Source organism: Misgurnus anguillicaudatus, chromosome 3 (assembly GCF_027580225.2).
Source record: "Misgurnus anguillicaudatus chromosome 3, ASM2758022v2, whole genome shotgun sequence".
NCBI classification, from domain to species: Eukaryota; Metazoa; Chordata; class Actinopteri; order Cypriniformes; family Cobitidae; genus Misgurnus; species Misgurnus anguillicaudatus.
In genome coordinates, this window is record NC_073339.2 from 13,468,943 (window position 1) to 13,485,592 (window position 16,650).

Consider the following 16,650-nt stretch of genomic DNA (forward strand, 5'->3'; position numbering starts at 1 on the left):
AGGAAAATAAAAAATACACTCTCATTATTCAATTTCATTAATTGCTTAGACAAAATCATAATTTGCTCTGGTCCTTTGGGGGCAGTGCCCCCCCCCAAACTCTGCCTATGCTTTATGCAGTCTTTAAATCTAACTTCATGAACTGAATTAAATGAAAATTGTGCCATTTTTAGATCTGGTTCAGCAGAGGTGACAAGCAAACTGGTGTTCAACTCCTCATCTCCAGTCCCCATTGAAGCTTTGGTGCTCAGTGCTATCAACATTCTCCTTGAATCTAGAGTTTCACAACTGAGAGAAACAATCACGCTGCTGAATGTCAGCTACGAACGTAAGTGTTGTCGTTTATGTTGTCACTATATAAACAGTTTGAACATTTCAACCATAATAGATTGTACGCTTTGGGGAAATGTAAATTGAATTTATCTTTCCAAACAGAAATCTCGGACACCTCCTATGCAGTCTTCTTCACATTTACCTTGAGTAACATTAGCATGCAAGAAGACCCAGAGCTTAAAAACAACACTTACATGCAAGTTCAGGACATGATCAACGATGGGGTAGGCATTCAGAAAAATACACAGCGAAAAAGTTTGGTTGCAGTGCAATCTCTTTCCAGAAATTGATGGATTGTTTGTTTTAATCCTGCAGCTGAACACTCTTCTGAATGATCCAAACAGTGTGAAGTTTAAACCCAACTCCTCCAACTTCATGTAAGATTTAAACTGACTTCTGTCTCTGTAAGATACTTATGCTTATGGTCATATTAAATGCATTATGACATTTTGAAATATTAAAACAGCTCTTGAAATCTTTTTTTCTTTGTTTTGCGTAAAATGTACTGTTTAACACCGTCAATCTGAAGGTAATTTCAAGTGTATTTTCTGCTCTTCTTTTAGGAGCACATCAGACCAAATCCACGGCAATATGGATTACATCTTCCAAGAGGGAGCTGAGATACAACCTGTCAGCTTCCTAAGTGAGCTTCATAAACTGATGGGTATGTTCATATTGGTGACCTTCAGCCTTCCGAAGTGTTGAACATGATAAAGTGTACAGTATTTCTGATGGAAATTGATTACATTTTATTGTTTCCATCTGACATGACAGGTCTAACCACTACAACGTTTCCCCTGACAACAAGAAGCTTCCCTGTGACATCTTCCCAGCAACTGTGAGTGTAGATGTTACCTTACTAAATTTGCTCAGTATGCAATCTTTATTTAAATATAAAGCTCTGAACTGTATTAAATCAAAGTGGTGCCCTTTGCAGATCTGTTTCAGCGGAGGTGACTAGCAAACTGCTGTTCAACTCCTCATCTCCAGTCCCCAGTGAAGCTCTGGTGCTCACTGCTATCAAAACTCTCAGGGAATCCAGAGAGTCACAATTCGATGAATTAATCAGGCTGGGGAAAGTCACATATGAGAGTAAGTGCCATTATTTTCCAGTGAAAAGCTTTCTCGAAAAAATATAAATGTATCAGCCAGCAATGAATGGCAAGCTTTGGTGAAATCTATATTAACATATCTTTTCAAACAGGAGTCTCTGACACCTCCTATGCAGTCTTTTTTACATTTTCCCTGAGTAACATCAGCATGCCTGATGACTCTGAGCTTAGAAGCAGCACTTTCAAGCAAATGCAGGACACGGTTAATGATGTGGTAAGCTTAAAAAATCAATTCAAAGAGCTTGGGTCCGGTGCAAATCTTCTTCAAATTTAATGGATTTGGTTTGTTTTCCCCCTGCAGTTGAATACTCTCCTGAATGATCCAGACAGTGAGAAGTTTAAACCCAACTCCTTCAATTTCACGTAAGATTTAAACTCACTTCTCTTAATGATAGATATTTATGCCGTAGCATCATATTGTAATCCACTAGAACATTTTGTTATAAAATCAAATTCTCTTAAACGTGTGTTTGTCTTCTCTCTTTACAAATGTCTTATTTACATGAACTGAAGCTGTTTTTAAGTAACTTTTGTGCTCTTCTTTTAGGAGCACATCTGACCAAATACATGGCAATATGGATTACATCTTCCAAAAGGGAAATAAGATACAACCTGTCAGCTTCCTAAATGAGCTCAATAAACTGATGGGTATGTTCATATTGGTAACCTTCAGCCATCCTTAAACGCAGTGTGGAACATGATAAAACATGCAGTATTTTTTATGAAAATGTATAAATTTTTTATTTATGATTTGTCAGATCTGACCACTACAACAATTTCTCCCCTGACAACAAAAGTCTCCCATGTGACGTCTTTCCAGCAGCAGTGAGTGTAGATGTTACATTACAGAAAATGCTTGTTATGCAGTCTTTATGTTAATGTAAAGCCCTGAACTGTATTAAATGAAAGTTGTGCCCTTTACAGAATTGATTCTGCAGTGGTGACGAGCACATTGACGTTCAACTCCTCATCTCCAGTCCCCAGTGAAGCTCATGTGCTCCGTGCTATCAAAACTCTTAGGGACTCCAGAGAGTCAAACCTTGATAAATCACTCAAGCTGTTGAATGTGACCTATAACAGTGAGTTTAAGCGTTTTACTTTTAAAAGTTGTTATATTAAAAATCCAAAGTTTATTTACGTACTAGAACAAAATACACTATGAACATTTCTATACAAACAGAAATCTCAGACACCTCCTATGAGCTCATCTTTGAATTTAATCTGAGTAACATCAGCACCTCAAACAGTCATGTGCCTAAAGGCAACCCTGCCGAGCAAGTTCAGAATGCTATCAATGCTGCGGTAAGCATAAACATCAAGACCAATGGTCAGAAATCACATTGTATTGTAATCTGTTGAATCATTTCGTTTTTTGCTTATCATTATTTTTATTTATAGCTCAACACTCTTCTTAATGATCCACAAAAAACACAATTTGAAGCTAAGCTCTCCAAAGTCACGTAAGCTTTGAAATTTAATTTTTAACTTATTTTACCATAAAACATTTACCTTGCATTAAACCTCTACAATCATGATACTCCCCTTTGTTTTACTCAGGTTTTTATGTCTCTGTTCTAACAAGATTAAAGTTCTAACATTTATTTTATTCCATTAGTACAAAAGAACAGCAGATTGAGGTTTCCATGAACCATGTCTTTATGGAAACAGATGATATACAACCTGTCAGCTTCCTAAATGAGCTCCGTAAACAGATGGGTATGTTTATATTGATGACCTTCAGGCATTTTAAAACGAATTGTGGAACATGCTAAAAAATGCAGTATTTTTCCTGAAAATGCATTATTTTTTATTCATCATTTGTCAGATCTGACCACTACAACAATTTCTCCCCTGACAACAAAAGTCTCCCATGTGACGTCCTCCCAGCAGCAGTGAGTGTAGATGTTACATTAAAGAAAATGCTTGTCATGTTAATGTAAAGCCCTGAACTGTATTAAATGAAAGTTGTGCCCTTTACAGAATTGATTCTGCAGTGGTGACAAGCACATTGACGTTCAACTCCTCATCTCCAGTCCCCAGTGAAGCTCATGTGCTCAGTGCTATCAAAACTCTCAGGGACTCCAGAGAGTCAAAACTTGATAAATCACTCAAGCTGTTGAATGTGACCTATAACAGTGAGTTTAAGCATTTTAATTTTAAAATTTCTTATATTAAAAAGTTTATTTACGTACTAGGACAAAATACATTATGAACATTTCTATCAAACAGAAATCTCAGACACCTCCTATGAGCTCATCTTTGAATTTAATCTGAGTAACATCAGCACCCCAAACAGTCATGTGCCTAAAGGCAACCCTGCCGAGCAAGTTCAGAATGCTATCAATGCTGCGGTAAGCATAACCATCAAGATCAATGGTCAGAAATCACATTGTATTGTAATCTGTTTGTTTTTCGCTTATCTTTTTTTTTATTTATAGCTCAACACTCTTCTGAATGATCCACAAAAAACACTATTTGATGTTACACTCTCCAAAGTCACGTAAGCTTTGAAATTTAATTTTTAATTTCTTTTACTATAAAACATTTACCCTGCATTAAACCTCTACAATCATGATACTCCCCTTCGTTTTACTCAGGTTTCTATGTCTCTGTTCTAACAAGGTTAAAGTTCTAACATTTATTTTATTCCATTAGGACAAAAGAACAGCAGATTGAGGTTTCCATGAACCATGTCTTTACGGAAATGGATGATATACAACCTGTCAGCTTCCTAAATGAGCTCCGTAAACAGATGGGTATGTTCATATTGGTGACCTTCAGCCATACTAAACAGCAGGGTGGGTGGAACATGATAAAACATGCAGTATTTTGCATGAAAATTTATTATTTTTTATTTTATTTATGATTTGTCAGATCTGACCACAACAACAACAGTCTCCCATGTGACGTCTTTCCAGCAGCAGTGAGTGTAGATAATGAGAAAATGGTTGTTATACAGACTTTATGTTAATGTAAAACCCTGAACTGTATTAAATGAAAGTTGTGCCCTTTACAGAATTGATTCTGCAGTGGTGACGAGCACATTGACGTTCAACTCCTCATCTCCAGTCCCCAGTGAAGCTCATGTGCTCCGTGCTATCAAAACTCTCAGGGACTCCAGAGAGTCACAACTTGATAAATCACTCAAGCTGTTGAATGTGACCTATAACAGTGAGTTTAAGTCTTTTTCGTTTAAAGTTCTATTTTTTATTATCTATAGCTTATATTAAAAATCAAAAGTTTATATACCTACTAGGACAAAATAAATATTTAATATTTTATACAAACAGAAATTTCGGACACCTCCTACGACGTCATCTTTGAATTCAATCTGAGTAACGTCAGCACGTCAAACAGTCATGTGCCTAAAGGCAACCCTGCCGAGCAAGTTCAGAATAATGTCAATGCTGCGGTAAGCATTTACAACAAGACAGGTGGTCAGAAATTTCAATGTTTTGTAGTCTGTTTGTCATGTTAAATCATTTTAATTTCTTTTTTTACTTATAGCTTAACACTCTACTGAATGATCCTGCTAAACCTCCTTTTGATGCTACACTCTCCCGAGTCACGTAAGTTATGGAGTCTTAAGCAAATTTTCTTTAAATTTTATTTTTACCATGAACCATTTAACCCCATTAGATTAACCTCTACAATCATGATTAAAGTTCTAACATTCATTTTATTCCATCAGGACAAAAGAAAAGCAGATTGAGGTTTTCATGAACTGTGTTTTTACGGATACAGATCACATACAACCTGTCAGTTTCTTAAATGAGCTTCGTTTGCAAAACAGTATGTCAATTCTATTACAATAAAAGATAAAAAAAAAATTTTGTGAATTTTTACAGCATATTGTTCTACCTTTTCTTGTTATTTGTTTCCCTTCATCAGTCCTAACTTTGTGTTTTTTAGGCCTAACAACTCCTTCTGCCAGCAATTCCCAGACCACAACTGATGCTCAAATTTCGTAAGAGAGTAGTTCATTAATTTTGTATAAGGAAATCATTATTGTTCTTGCTCTTTTTATTTTTATTTCTCATCCATTTTTTTTTCTTTTTGAACAGTGGGACGGCTTTTATTAGCATTCGTCTTGTGTTTGAAACATTGGGCCTAACGCCAAGTGAAAGTAAAATTATGGAGTTGGTTTCTACACTAAATGCAAATCTCACAACTAAACAAGATGACAGAGCAACACAGTTTGGTGAACCTGTGAGCAACGTGAATGTCTCATATAACAGTAAGTTATTTTCATAAATATATTATTTAAACATAAGTGGTATACAAACAAAGAACTTCATTACTGTCTTTGACAAATATCTTGATCAGAGTTTTTGTAGTTTTTGGGAAACTGTAGTGTTTTTTCTCTACTACTTTCAAATGAAACATTTGTTGCAAACAGTGTTGGGCTTGTTACTAAAATAAATGAATAAATTACTCATTACTCTTCTTAATACTCCCTGTCAACAGTAATTCGTTACACTGTTGCCTGGCCTTTTAGTGTGGATCTTCCATGTACTCCCTGTGTTAGCGTGGGTTTACTCCGGGACCTCAGATTTACTCAGAATAAACAAACAAACAAACAAACATACACTATTCATTATATTACTTCCAGACAATATTTTAAACAATTTCTTAAATAAAGCTACACATTTGCAAGTCTTTAAACATCTAAATCCACTGAACATGCTGATAGAATTCAAAACCGAATACCCTTAAATATCTAGTTGCTTAATAGTCCCTTAGTCATCTTACAAAGGCTGACTAAAAGTAACTTATCTGTCAGGATTTTACATATTGTAGATCCCTGTCCACAAATAAATCAATAAAATAAAAGTATTTTTGATTGTTTAGCTTTTGTACGTCTACAGCGATTCTTCGCGGCTCAGTTTAATCAGGTGTGTCTGACTTCATGTGCCGTTTGATGTCAATAATCAGTCTGCGTAGCATGAAATTGAACACACCGAACATCTTTCATGCTAGCTGTAGTTCCTGTAATTTTTGGAAACACTGCTATTACTAGTTACTATGCTGCTACACTGTCAAAAATAAAGGTACCAAGCTGTCACTGGGGCAGTACCCTTTAAAAAAGGTTCTAATATGTACCATTTAGGTACAAATATGTACCTTTAAAGGTACATTTTGGCAGTTCTAAGTACTAATATGCACACTTTGGGTACAAATGTGTACCTTTTTGAAAGGGTACTGTCCCAGTGACAACTTTTGTACCTTTATTTCTGAGAGTGAATTCTAGTTAGCGATGCCATTGGAAAACCCACTCCTGTCTAAATTTCAACTATAAATGAGCATCCATATGCCTTGCTCACTCCAGAATGATACATGTAATGCATAAATTAAAAGAGAGAATTTAATTAATTGAGAAAAGATGTTTACATATACACTTAGTAGAGATTGAAAATCATTCTACTTTTGTAATGTGCTGTCCAAAATCATGAGATGAGGCAGGATCTAAATGCAGATGAAAGACATTAATAAATCCAAACACGAACAACCTTACAACTTGAAATTTAGTTGTAAAAAAAATCTTAGTATGAATAGTGTATGAGCATGTATTTACAAAGGTTGCATATAAGTGTGGGCATCAACTTAAATCTCACTAAATTACTATTTTTGGCTATATGGCTATTTGTTTAAATACATAAAATTAATAGCAATAATGACCATCACAGAACAAAATATTGTTATTGACTTCATATATTGAAGGTCTACCTAAGTGAAAATTGACAACTAATGTAAACTTTTTTTTTAAAGGAATTTCTGATCATTCATATGCCCTCAACTTTGGATATGTGATCAGCAATGTATTAATGTCAACGAAATATGAAAACAGAAACAGCACCAACAAACTCATCCAAAACAAAATAAATGAATTGGTGGGTTAAAAACACTTCATGTAATTTAGACATTTTTCCAACATAAAGTGATAAATGAATGAATAATCCAATTAATTTTTGTATTATTCCTATTTTGTTTGTAGCTAAACAAGATCCTAAATGATCCATCAGCCAATCCAGTCCAGTTTGATGAGGCCAAATTCTTGTAAGTCAAGATTAATTTTACTCATTAATCAAATTAGTGTTTTTATCATTATCATCATTATCAATTTGTACACATTATTAATGTGTAATATAGTGCTTTTTTATTTATTTTGTTAACAATAGTTTATTTTTGTATCTTCCCTAGGAATAATTTGACTGCGATCATGGCTGTTCTGGAATACAATATCTCACAAAAAAATAACATCCATTCACCCAGTACATTTCTTCAGAAAATTCTTAATGAAAATAGTATGTCTTATTTGATCAACTTTTTAGTACTATATAAATGCAACATTAAACAGATAATTCAACACAACATTTAATACATTTACCACTTTAATGAATGTATTAACAGCAAATAAATTATTTAAATGTCATACTCCACAAATAGCATTTATTTGCATAATCATCAAACAATTAATTTTATTTTACAGGCTTGACAACAACTCCAACTCCGATTGTGTAAGTGCTTAAAGTTTACTTGCATACTCAAATAAACTTTGCCTTGGTTTATTCTCTTTCTTAAAATTATTTTTAATCACCTTTTTCAGACTTGGAAAAGCAATTATTTACATCAAGCTTGTTTTCATAACGAGAGGCTCCATACCAAGTGAAAGCGCTGTTCTACACGTTGCCAACAATCTGCTGGACAAACGTCTAAGAACCAAACGAGACCTGACAGTACAAAAACTCAGTGATCCTGTGAGCTTTGTGAATGTCACCTATACAAGTAAGTTTGTGTCACCAGAAAACAACATCTTTATATTACATTAAGATTTGTACATGCACTAATGTCTGATCTGTGTTTCTTTTAAAGAAATTTCTGATAACTCGTATGCGCTTAATTTTGGATTTGAAATCAGCAATGTCAGCATGTCTGAGAAACTTGTACTCAGGGACAGCACATATACAGTAATCCAGGATTCAATAAACAAATTGGTGAGTTTGAAACTATTTAGAGTGCTCGTGTGTTTAAAATTATTTCTAATTTAAATTTCAATATGAAACTGCCTCATTAAAATTAAATGAAAATAAACCAATAAATAAATAAAAAAATGATCATAATTAATGTTTTTGCCAACCTGTTCAGCTGAACGAGATCCTAAATGACCCAAACGCCACTCCATTTGTGTTCAAAAAGGCCAATTTTACGTAAGTCATGACTTTATATTTTTATGAGATGTGAAATAACAAGTATCATTAATGATGATGTGATCACTTTGAATTATCTGCTGTTCAATGTTGTTTATATTTAAATTTCTCCAGGGGTAATTCCACTGTGATTAAGGCTGATGTCGAGTATATTTTCTCAGAAGATGACTTCAAGTTTCCCAGTCCTTTTATCCAAGCACTTATCACTGTTAATATTGGTAGGTTGTTCTGCATTCAGTTTAAATATTGATAGCTCTTTACACTCTAAAAAAATGCTGAATTATTTTCATCCCAGTGTTGGACCAAATATGTTCAGGGTTAATTTACCCAATGGTTTATTCCTTTTTAGCCCCAATAGTGGGTTGAAAATAACTCAGCATATTTATAGATTTCCTAGCGGAGAATTCCTGTTTTATTTATTTTTTTATTAACATTATATCCATTTTTTCCCAAAACATTGGTCTTTAGAAGCCAGTAACTCAACTACTCCAACCCCATTTCCCTCTGTGGTGAGCACTACTAGACCAAACAACAGCACTAGTGCAGCGTGGGTTGTGGCTATAATTGTTCCTTGTGCTATAGCCATCTTGCTTGTACCTTGCTGGATTCTCCTTTGTGTAAGTTTCTTGATTATATATATATATATATATAAACTTTGTAATATTATACTTAATAACTTCACTGGGATTGTTTAATTATACAACACAGTTTTTTGACAGTTCCTTGTTATACTGAGAAAGTTTGTCTAATATTCTTTCTCTCTCTCTCCTTAGTGTTTGCTTTGTGGTTGCTGTGCACGACTAAGACGACGTTGGCACAGAAGACGGTCATACAATGTACAGTACACGACTCGACACAGCCTCTTCTAGTGAACTTGAGAGACAACAAAGAAAAACAATTAATAGGAAAAGTGATCTTTTTCAACTGTAAAGCGCAACTATTCTTATAAACCATTTATTCGTATGTTATTAATTAAATAGCATTGATTATTGTTAATGTTGTCATTTAAATTATGTAATGAATATGTTAACTTCAAGCTTTTATAATGCACTATTTATTTTCTTCCTGTTTTGCTGGACATGCAGGAGCTACACAAAATTTTACTGAATCTAATTTATCCCAAGCTGTATTATCTAATGAAATGTAATTATTTATTTAAAACTTGTGTAATTTTACAATATTTATTGTTGATTTTTTTTCTCTGAATAATTATTTATTTGATGTCACATATTGCATTGTTTGTGAACAAAATTAAACCTATTTATTTACACTTTATGACCTTTATCTTCTTGTGACTCAAAATGATTATGTGAAACATGCAAAAACGTGGCAAACACCAACCAAAAGTTGTACTCATATGAGTTTACATCTGCATGATGTCTTCTGTTCAATACAAAAGAAGATATTTTGATAAACGATGGGCACACAGTTGATGGTACCTATTGACTTCCATGGTATTTTTTGGTCCTTCTATGGCAGTCAATGGGTATCGTCATCTGTGTGGTTACCATCATTTATCAAAGTTTTTTTTTTAAGAAACTCATACAGGTTTAGAACAACATGAGGGTGAGCAAAAGATGACAGAGTTTTTATTTTTGGACTCTTTAATACAGTGAATAAAACTACATAGGTTAGAGCAGTGGGCGTTCCTGGTCCTGGAGGGCCACTGTCCTGCAAAGTTTAGCTTCAACCCTAATCAAACACACCTACAAATCCTAATCAAAGGCTGCAGGATTACTTGTGTGTTTGATCAGGGTTTAAGCTAAACTTTGCAGGACAGTGTTCCTCCAGAAACAGAAGTGCCCACCCCTAGAGAAAAAAACATTATTGTCATTCTTTCTTGCAAATAAAGTGACAAAGAAAAATTAAGTTGTGTGTGAGTTGGTGTAAACAGTATGCAGTTTTGTTATAATGATATTATATATTGCATTGTGAAAAGATATTATTGAGTCTACAGGCTTGTGGATTTTTTGGCACATTTAAAACACTGTATAATTCTATTCTAATCTTGTTCTGATTTTTTTTAATTATTTAAATAATAATAAATACAGCAATTATGAGGATAAATCAGAGAATTATAAAATCAGTATGAGCCTTTTTACTAGTGATGTGAAAACTATTAAAATTACTGATAGTAATTCGAAGTATGAATAGTTTTTAGTCAAATAACACTAGATAAATGTCAAAATAAGACTAGACCCCTTGAAGCCTGTGAACCCCCCCCCCCAAACAACAAGAATGAAGTGAGTGAAGATGTGCTGTACTGTATGCATCATTGTTTATATTTGTATGCTGTGTATAGAAGTTTAGCTTCTGGAGCTAACGATACTTTCAGTACCTCTAACGTTCCAGAGAGGTTAATACACACAGCAATATAAACAAAAGCTGTGCATACTCTCTTCACGTTGTTCATGTAAAATAATAACAAGTAACAAGCATACCGCTTCGGTCGATGTCGACTCTAGCGGATCCTCCCTGTACTGTGCACTGTGTTGTAGTAAAAGCATGTGATCCCGCTCGCGCTGCGTGATTGTGCAGTGATAGGTCATAGGTCACCACGTGATGCAATTTATTTATGGCTAAATTATTTTTCATTAATTTTACTAATAGTTAGATTGGGCATGCAGGCCTTCACAAAAATGCTTTGACAAAAAGGGCACTTTGGTTAACCAGGGGTAAAGGGGCAGGTGCTTAGGCATCTATTTTTGTGGCTAGCATGGCAGTAAACTATATGATGATATGATCATGCAGTTGTTGTGAATGAAGACGCCCCTTTGCGTCCTCCCTGTCAACAGAGGGTGTCTTCATCAGAGTTTTAGTTTGTGTTCCTTGTTTCACTACATTTCCCATCATGCCACTTACCCGAGACTGATCACGCCACCACCCGTTACCAATCAGACTGGCTATATAAGCTCCTCTGGAACATTGAAATTTGCAAAGTCTTGATTTGCCCCCGTGTGATCATTACCGTGCAATATTTCCCTGTGAGTCTTTTTCCTGTTGTGACCTGGACTGTATTTTGGATTATTGATTGTTATCTGATTGCCCTGATCTTTGCCTGTTCCTGGATTCCTGATTGTTCTCTGCCTGCCTCTGATCTCTGCCTGTATCTGTTCCTTTGATTGGTATCTGCCTACCCTGACCCTGCCTGCCTGTTTATGAGTTTGGATTATCCATAATTGTTTGTATTACTGTGTCTCTAATAAAACTGCAATTGGATCCTCTGTCTCAAGACTCCTCGTTACAGAAGACTTCACCAAACATGGATCCAGCAGATATAATTTTTTGTTTGCACCAAGAAGATTCCCCTATTGAGGAGTATGTGGGTATCTTTTTGGACCTCGTTAACAAGTTGGATTTTGAAGAAGGGGTATTTAAGGACATGCATCGTCATGGGCTTAAGGATAATTTACAGTATTTGATGCCCAATCTCCGTGAAATAGGGGCATTTACAGATTTTGTTAACCTGGCGTTGTTGTTAGGCGTGTCCTTGCTTACCGTAACCAGGGTGCAGGTGGACGCCGATCTTAAATATTTTTTTTTGGGGGGGGGGGGGCAGTAGGCATTGGGGTCCGTGGGATGCGAAGCCAGAGCAGCCATGGGTGCTCGTATGCACTAGTCTGGCCAGTCCTGTCCCTGATACACCTATTACCAAGTCTGTCTACCATTCCCGAGCCTGTTCACAAGATGGCTGCCGCCAGTCCTGAGTTGGTTCATGAGAAGGTTGCGATACCGGTAAGTCCAGTTGGGGCCTGTGCGAACCGGTTGATCCCTAGCCTAGCGGATACCCCGATGGTGTCGTTCAGGTGGCCGGCATTCCTAGACCATCTGTTTCCACTGCCGGACCAATCGGGCCAACGGAACCAGCCGGGCCGATTTGGCCAATGGAACCAGCCAGGCTTTTTGGGCCAACGGAACCAGTCAGGCCGATCGGGTCAACGGAACCAGCCGGGCCGATCGGACCGAACATTTTCACTTTTCCTGAGCCGAGTGAGTCATCTGAGCCAAGTGAGTCATCTGAGTCTTCTAAACCAGCCGAGCCGAATAAGTCATCGAAGTCTGCTGAGCCAGCCAAGTCCATTGAATCATCTGAGTCTTTGGAGTCAGGTTAATTGTCTGAATCATCTGTGTGTACTCTGGCTTTGTGTGGTGTTGGCACTGCTTCTTGCTCTTCTGCTTCACAGGAAATCTCTCAACCTCATGAACCCGAGTCTCCTGATCTCTCTGTCATGGCTGGATGGTCTGAACCTGAGCCTCATGCACTTTCTGTCACAAGTGAATCACCAGACTCAAGTGAATCGTTTGCACTTTCTGTCATGGCTGAGAAGTTTGCACTGGAGTGCCCTGAGCTTCCTGCCCCGACCAAGTTTGCTGATACTAAGCTTCCTGAATGTTCTGTTCTGACTATAAGGCCTGTTTCCAAGTTCCCTGAGTTTCCTGTAAAGGCTGAAATGGTTACTCCTGAGTTTCTTGTGACACGGGGGCAAATCAAGACTTTGCAAAGTTCAATGTTCCTGAGAAGCTTATATAGCCAGTCTGATTGTTATCTGCCTGCCCTGATCTTTGCCTGTTCCTGGATTCCCGATTGTTCTCTGCCTGCTTCTCTCTGCCTGTATCTGTTCCTGTGATTGTTATCTGCCTGCCCTGACCCTGCCTGCCTGTTTATGAGTTTGGATTATCCCTGTTTGTTTGTATCACTGTGTCTCTAATAAAAACTGCAATTGGATCCTCGGTCTCAAGACGACTCGTTACAGCAGTCAAGCGCATTCTCGTTTTTTCTGCTCCGGATACTAACTTTATTAGAAAACCATACCCTGTCACGGTTAATCCGTGTCATGTCTTGTTTCTGTTCCGATTGTTATCACCTGGACATTCATTGATTAATTACCTGCCTCATCACACCTGTTTGTCATTTAGTCTGTGTATATATACCTCTGTCTTCTGTTTGCTCACTGCTGGATCATTGTCATTGATACCCTGTCTGTTCCTGTGTTAATGTTCCTGTGTTCCTGCCTTCACCATGTCTGCCCTCGTGTTTTTATTATTAAATGTTATTTATTTTGAACCTTGCGTTTGCGTCCTGTCCTTACAACCCTTCTGTGTCGTGACAGAATGATCCAGCCAAACTGGACGCAGCAGGTCCCTCGGAGGACCACTATCCTGCTCGCAGGGGGATCCGGAACGGACCACACCCGATCATTTCCCCGGGGTGGCTACCGAGGGTCTCCGTTTCCGCGAGGGGATGGGAGATGATTTCCGGGGGCATCTAATCGTCGACGATTCCCAGGAGGGGGGTAATTCGTCTGCCTCGGTTCTCGGAGCGATCGCTCCGGTTCTCCTGGCGCAGTCCGGCCAACCGTCCTGTTGGTCTCACCCCGGCGGCTGCCGGCTTCGCCAGGGTCCCCAAGCCCTCCACCCCTCCCTTAGACTCTCGCTACCAGACTTTGTTTTTGTTGTGTTTTATGTGAGTGTCTGGTAGCCACTCGTAGAGGGGAGTGTAATGTCACGGTTAATCCGTGTCATGTCTTGTTTCTGTTCCGATTGTTATCACCTGGACATTCATTGATTAATTACCTGCCTCATCACACCTGTTTGTCATTTAGTCTGTGTATATATACCTCTGTCTTCTGTTTGCTCACTGCTGGATCATTGTCATTGATACCCTGTCTGTTCCTGTGTTAATGTTCCTGTGTTCCTGCCTTCACCATGTCTGCCCTCGTGTTTTTATTATTAAATGTTATTTATTTTGAACCTTGCGTTTGCGTCCTGTCCTTACAACCCTTCCGTGTCGTGACATACCCATTATATCAAAATGCATGTTGTGCTGCACAGATTGATTGTCATATGAAAAAAGGCGGCCCCTAGTGGTTCACACATTATAACAATGTTTAGCATTAAAGAGATAGTTTTGCGAAAAAAAAATTACCCCATTAATTATTCATCCTTGAGCCATCCGATACATATGTCCATCATCTTTCAGAAGAACACAATTTGAGTTATTTCAGAAAATGTCTACACTGTAAAAAATGTCTGTAGAAATTACATTATTAATGGGTATTACTGGCAACTAGCTGCCAGTAACTTACTGTAGATTTTACATTTATGTTATTTACTGGCAACATTTTGTTCAAAGTTAAATGAACATGAAACATTTTTTGACTTTATCTTCTACAGTAAGTTACTGGCAACCAGCTGCAAAATTACAGCAAATATTTTAGAGTGAAGAAAAGCTTTATAATGGTAGAAAACCGGGGCCATTACTTTCAAGCCCAAAAAATGAATCCACACGTCTCCAGGGGGTTAAAAAAGTCCTTCTGATGGGAACTGATGCAATTTTATGAGAAAAATATCCATATTTGGAACTTTATTGAGTATAATAACAAGCTTCCAATGCACATTCACCAGAGAGTTTCGGCATAGGAGCGAACGGTGCGTACTGATAAACATGGAGCCACACAAAGGAGAAAAAAACAACCCAGTCACAAATAAGAAGTAGTCTGAAGCCTGGAGTATAGTATGTTTTTTACGTTTCTGTGCACGGTCGAGTGCACAGCCTTGCCAAGTATAATTTATTTGACCCGTATATGTGTATACAGATGCTCGACTACATTCTACTGTAGGCGCATACACAACCTATGCGTACAATGTACGTAGGGTTTCAAAAATTCAGCCGTGCGACTACGGTATGCACGCACTCTTCGGATACCAAAAATTGCATCACACGCACTTGTATGTGGATTCCTTACAATCCTTGCTCAGCTGATCACTGGGCAAAAGATTCAGAGCAGGAGGTGGTAGATCAGGTTCTGACAACTACATTTAACCAATACACCCTTGTTTCCAGAAAATAATTTTATGTGACCATTGAAAACTGATGAACAAAAAAAAAAACATCACATATGTAAAGACATTCTTCAGTGAGAATACAAATGACAATCCAATAAAAGTTACAGCAAAAACTAAAAACTGAACCTGTTGAATTAGAGAGAGAGAGAGAGAGAGAGAGAGAGAGAGAGAGAGAGAGAGAGAGAGAGAATACTAAAGAGATCATTCCAGATAAAATGTCAACCCAGAGTGAGCCACCAGGTGGCGTGGTTGCTCAAAAAAAGAGACCAGAGAGACAAATCAAACTGGCAAATTTAAAAACTAGTGAAATCCTGTTGAAGAATAAGATGTACTGCATTTACTTAAGTGTGCATACTGTTCATTATATTTACAAAGTAAATAGATTGCATTGAAGCAGATGTGCACTTGGATTTGAGTCGAGATTATTAAATTATTTAATTTGAATATTTGGGGAAATCTGTGCATCATTCTAAATAATTGAAATTCAACAGACATGGTTATTTTTAACATGGTTTTTTTTAACTACACATTTGACTCTTCGTGGTTTATTATTAGAAGATTAGCATTTTACAGATAATGACAAAAATTAATATGGACTATAACAATATGACAAGTTCTCAATCACTGTGCCAAGTGGAATTATGACTGAGATCTTCTTTATAGTGTTACTTATATTGTGTGCACAGTTAAAGTACCAAGTACATCTGCCTCACTGCATGCAATCAGTGGCTGCTTGTGACTGCTTATCCGAGGGGCGCAAATTCAAAATATGTGTTCGGAGTGTCATGTGTTTTGCTTGTGTTTTCAAAATATGTGTTTGTTGGGAATGCTCCTCAGGGAACATATTCTCTTTATTGACGAAATGATGCAACAATATTTATTGTCATTTATCTTCTAGATATCGCCATTAATTGTGCAATTGTAGACAAATTAAAAATATGATCAAAGACTGTGGTGTTTATTTTCATAAATCAGTATGCAACAACAATGGCGCAGTGATACTTATGTAATGTTGTCTCAACCGTGGGTTTGGGTATTTTATCACGGCTTAGAACGTGTTTCAACCAATCAGAATGAAGAACCAGAATTGCCCGTTTTATAATAATGTTTTAAGAAGCTTATGCCTGACATCCATCGATTGAACAGCGTTT

At 37.0% G+C, this 16,650-nt stretch overlaps 2 protein-coding genes across 2 annotated transcripts in view; both read left to right on the plus strand.

The window, feature by feature from the left end:
- LOC129445283 (uncharacterized) overlaps positions 1 to 16,650 on the plus strand; it is a 235,063-nt gene that overhangs the window by 115,474 nt on the left and 102,939 nt on the right. Inside the window, exons 35-44 of the mRNA XM_073861848.1 lie at positions 2,204 to 2,270; positions 2,370 to 2,524; positions 2,626 to 2,747; positions 2,844 to 2,905; positions 3,061 to 3,161; positions 3,271 to 3,337; positions 3,426 to 3,580; positions 3,675 to 3,796; positions 3,884 to 3,945; positions 4,101 to 4,201. Of these exons, the coding sequence (XP_073717949.1) occupies positions 2,204 to 2,270; positions 2,370 to 2,524; positions 2,626 to 2,747; positions 2,844 to 2,905; positions 3,061 to 3,161; positions 3,271 to 3,337; positions 3,426 to 3,580; positions 3,675 to 3,796; positions 3,884 to 3,945; positions 4,101 to 4,201 (1,014 nt within the window). The remainder of the gene's footprint in view (positions 1 to 2,203; positions 2,271 to 2,369; positions 2,525 to 2,625; positions 2,748 to 2,843; positions 2,906 to 3,060; positions 3,162 to 3,270; positions 3,338 to 3,425; positions 3,581 to 3,674; positions 3,797 to 3,883; positions 3,946 to 4,100; positions 4,202 to 16,650) is intronic.
- On the plus strand, positions 4,255 to 10,522 carry LOC141354428 (uncharacterized). The gene is made up of 18 exons (XM_073860033.1): positions 4,255 to 4,276; positions 4,320 to 4,368; positions 4,462 to 4,616; positions 4,736 to 4,857; positions 4,953 to 5,014; positions 5,137 to 5,237; positions 5,358 to 5,412; positions 5,510 to 5,682; positions 7,215 to 7,336; positions 7,441 to 7,502; positions 7,647 to 7,750; positions 7,936 to 7,963; positions 8,053 to 8,231; positions 8,319 to 8,440; positions 8,592 to 8,653; positions 8,768 to 8,871; positions 9,122 to 9,270; positions 9,427 to 10,522. The coding sequence occupies exons 1-18, from the start codon at positions 4,255 to 4,257 to the stop codon at positions 9,520 to 9,522; spliced, it is 1,767 nt and encodes a 588-aa protein (XP_073716134.1). The 3' UTR covers positions 9,523 to 10,522.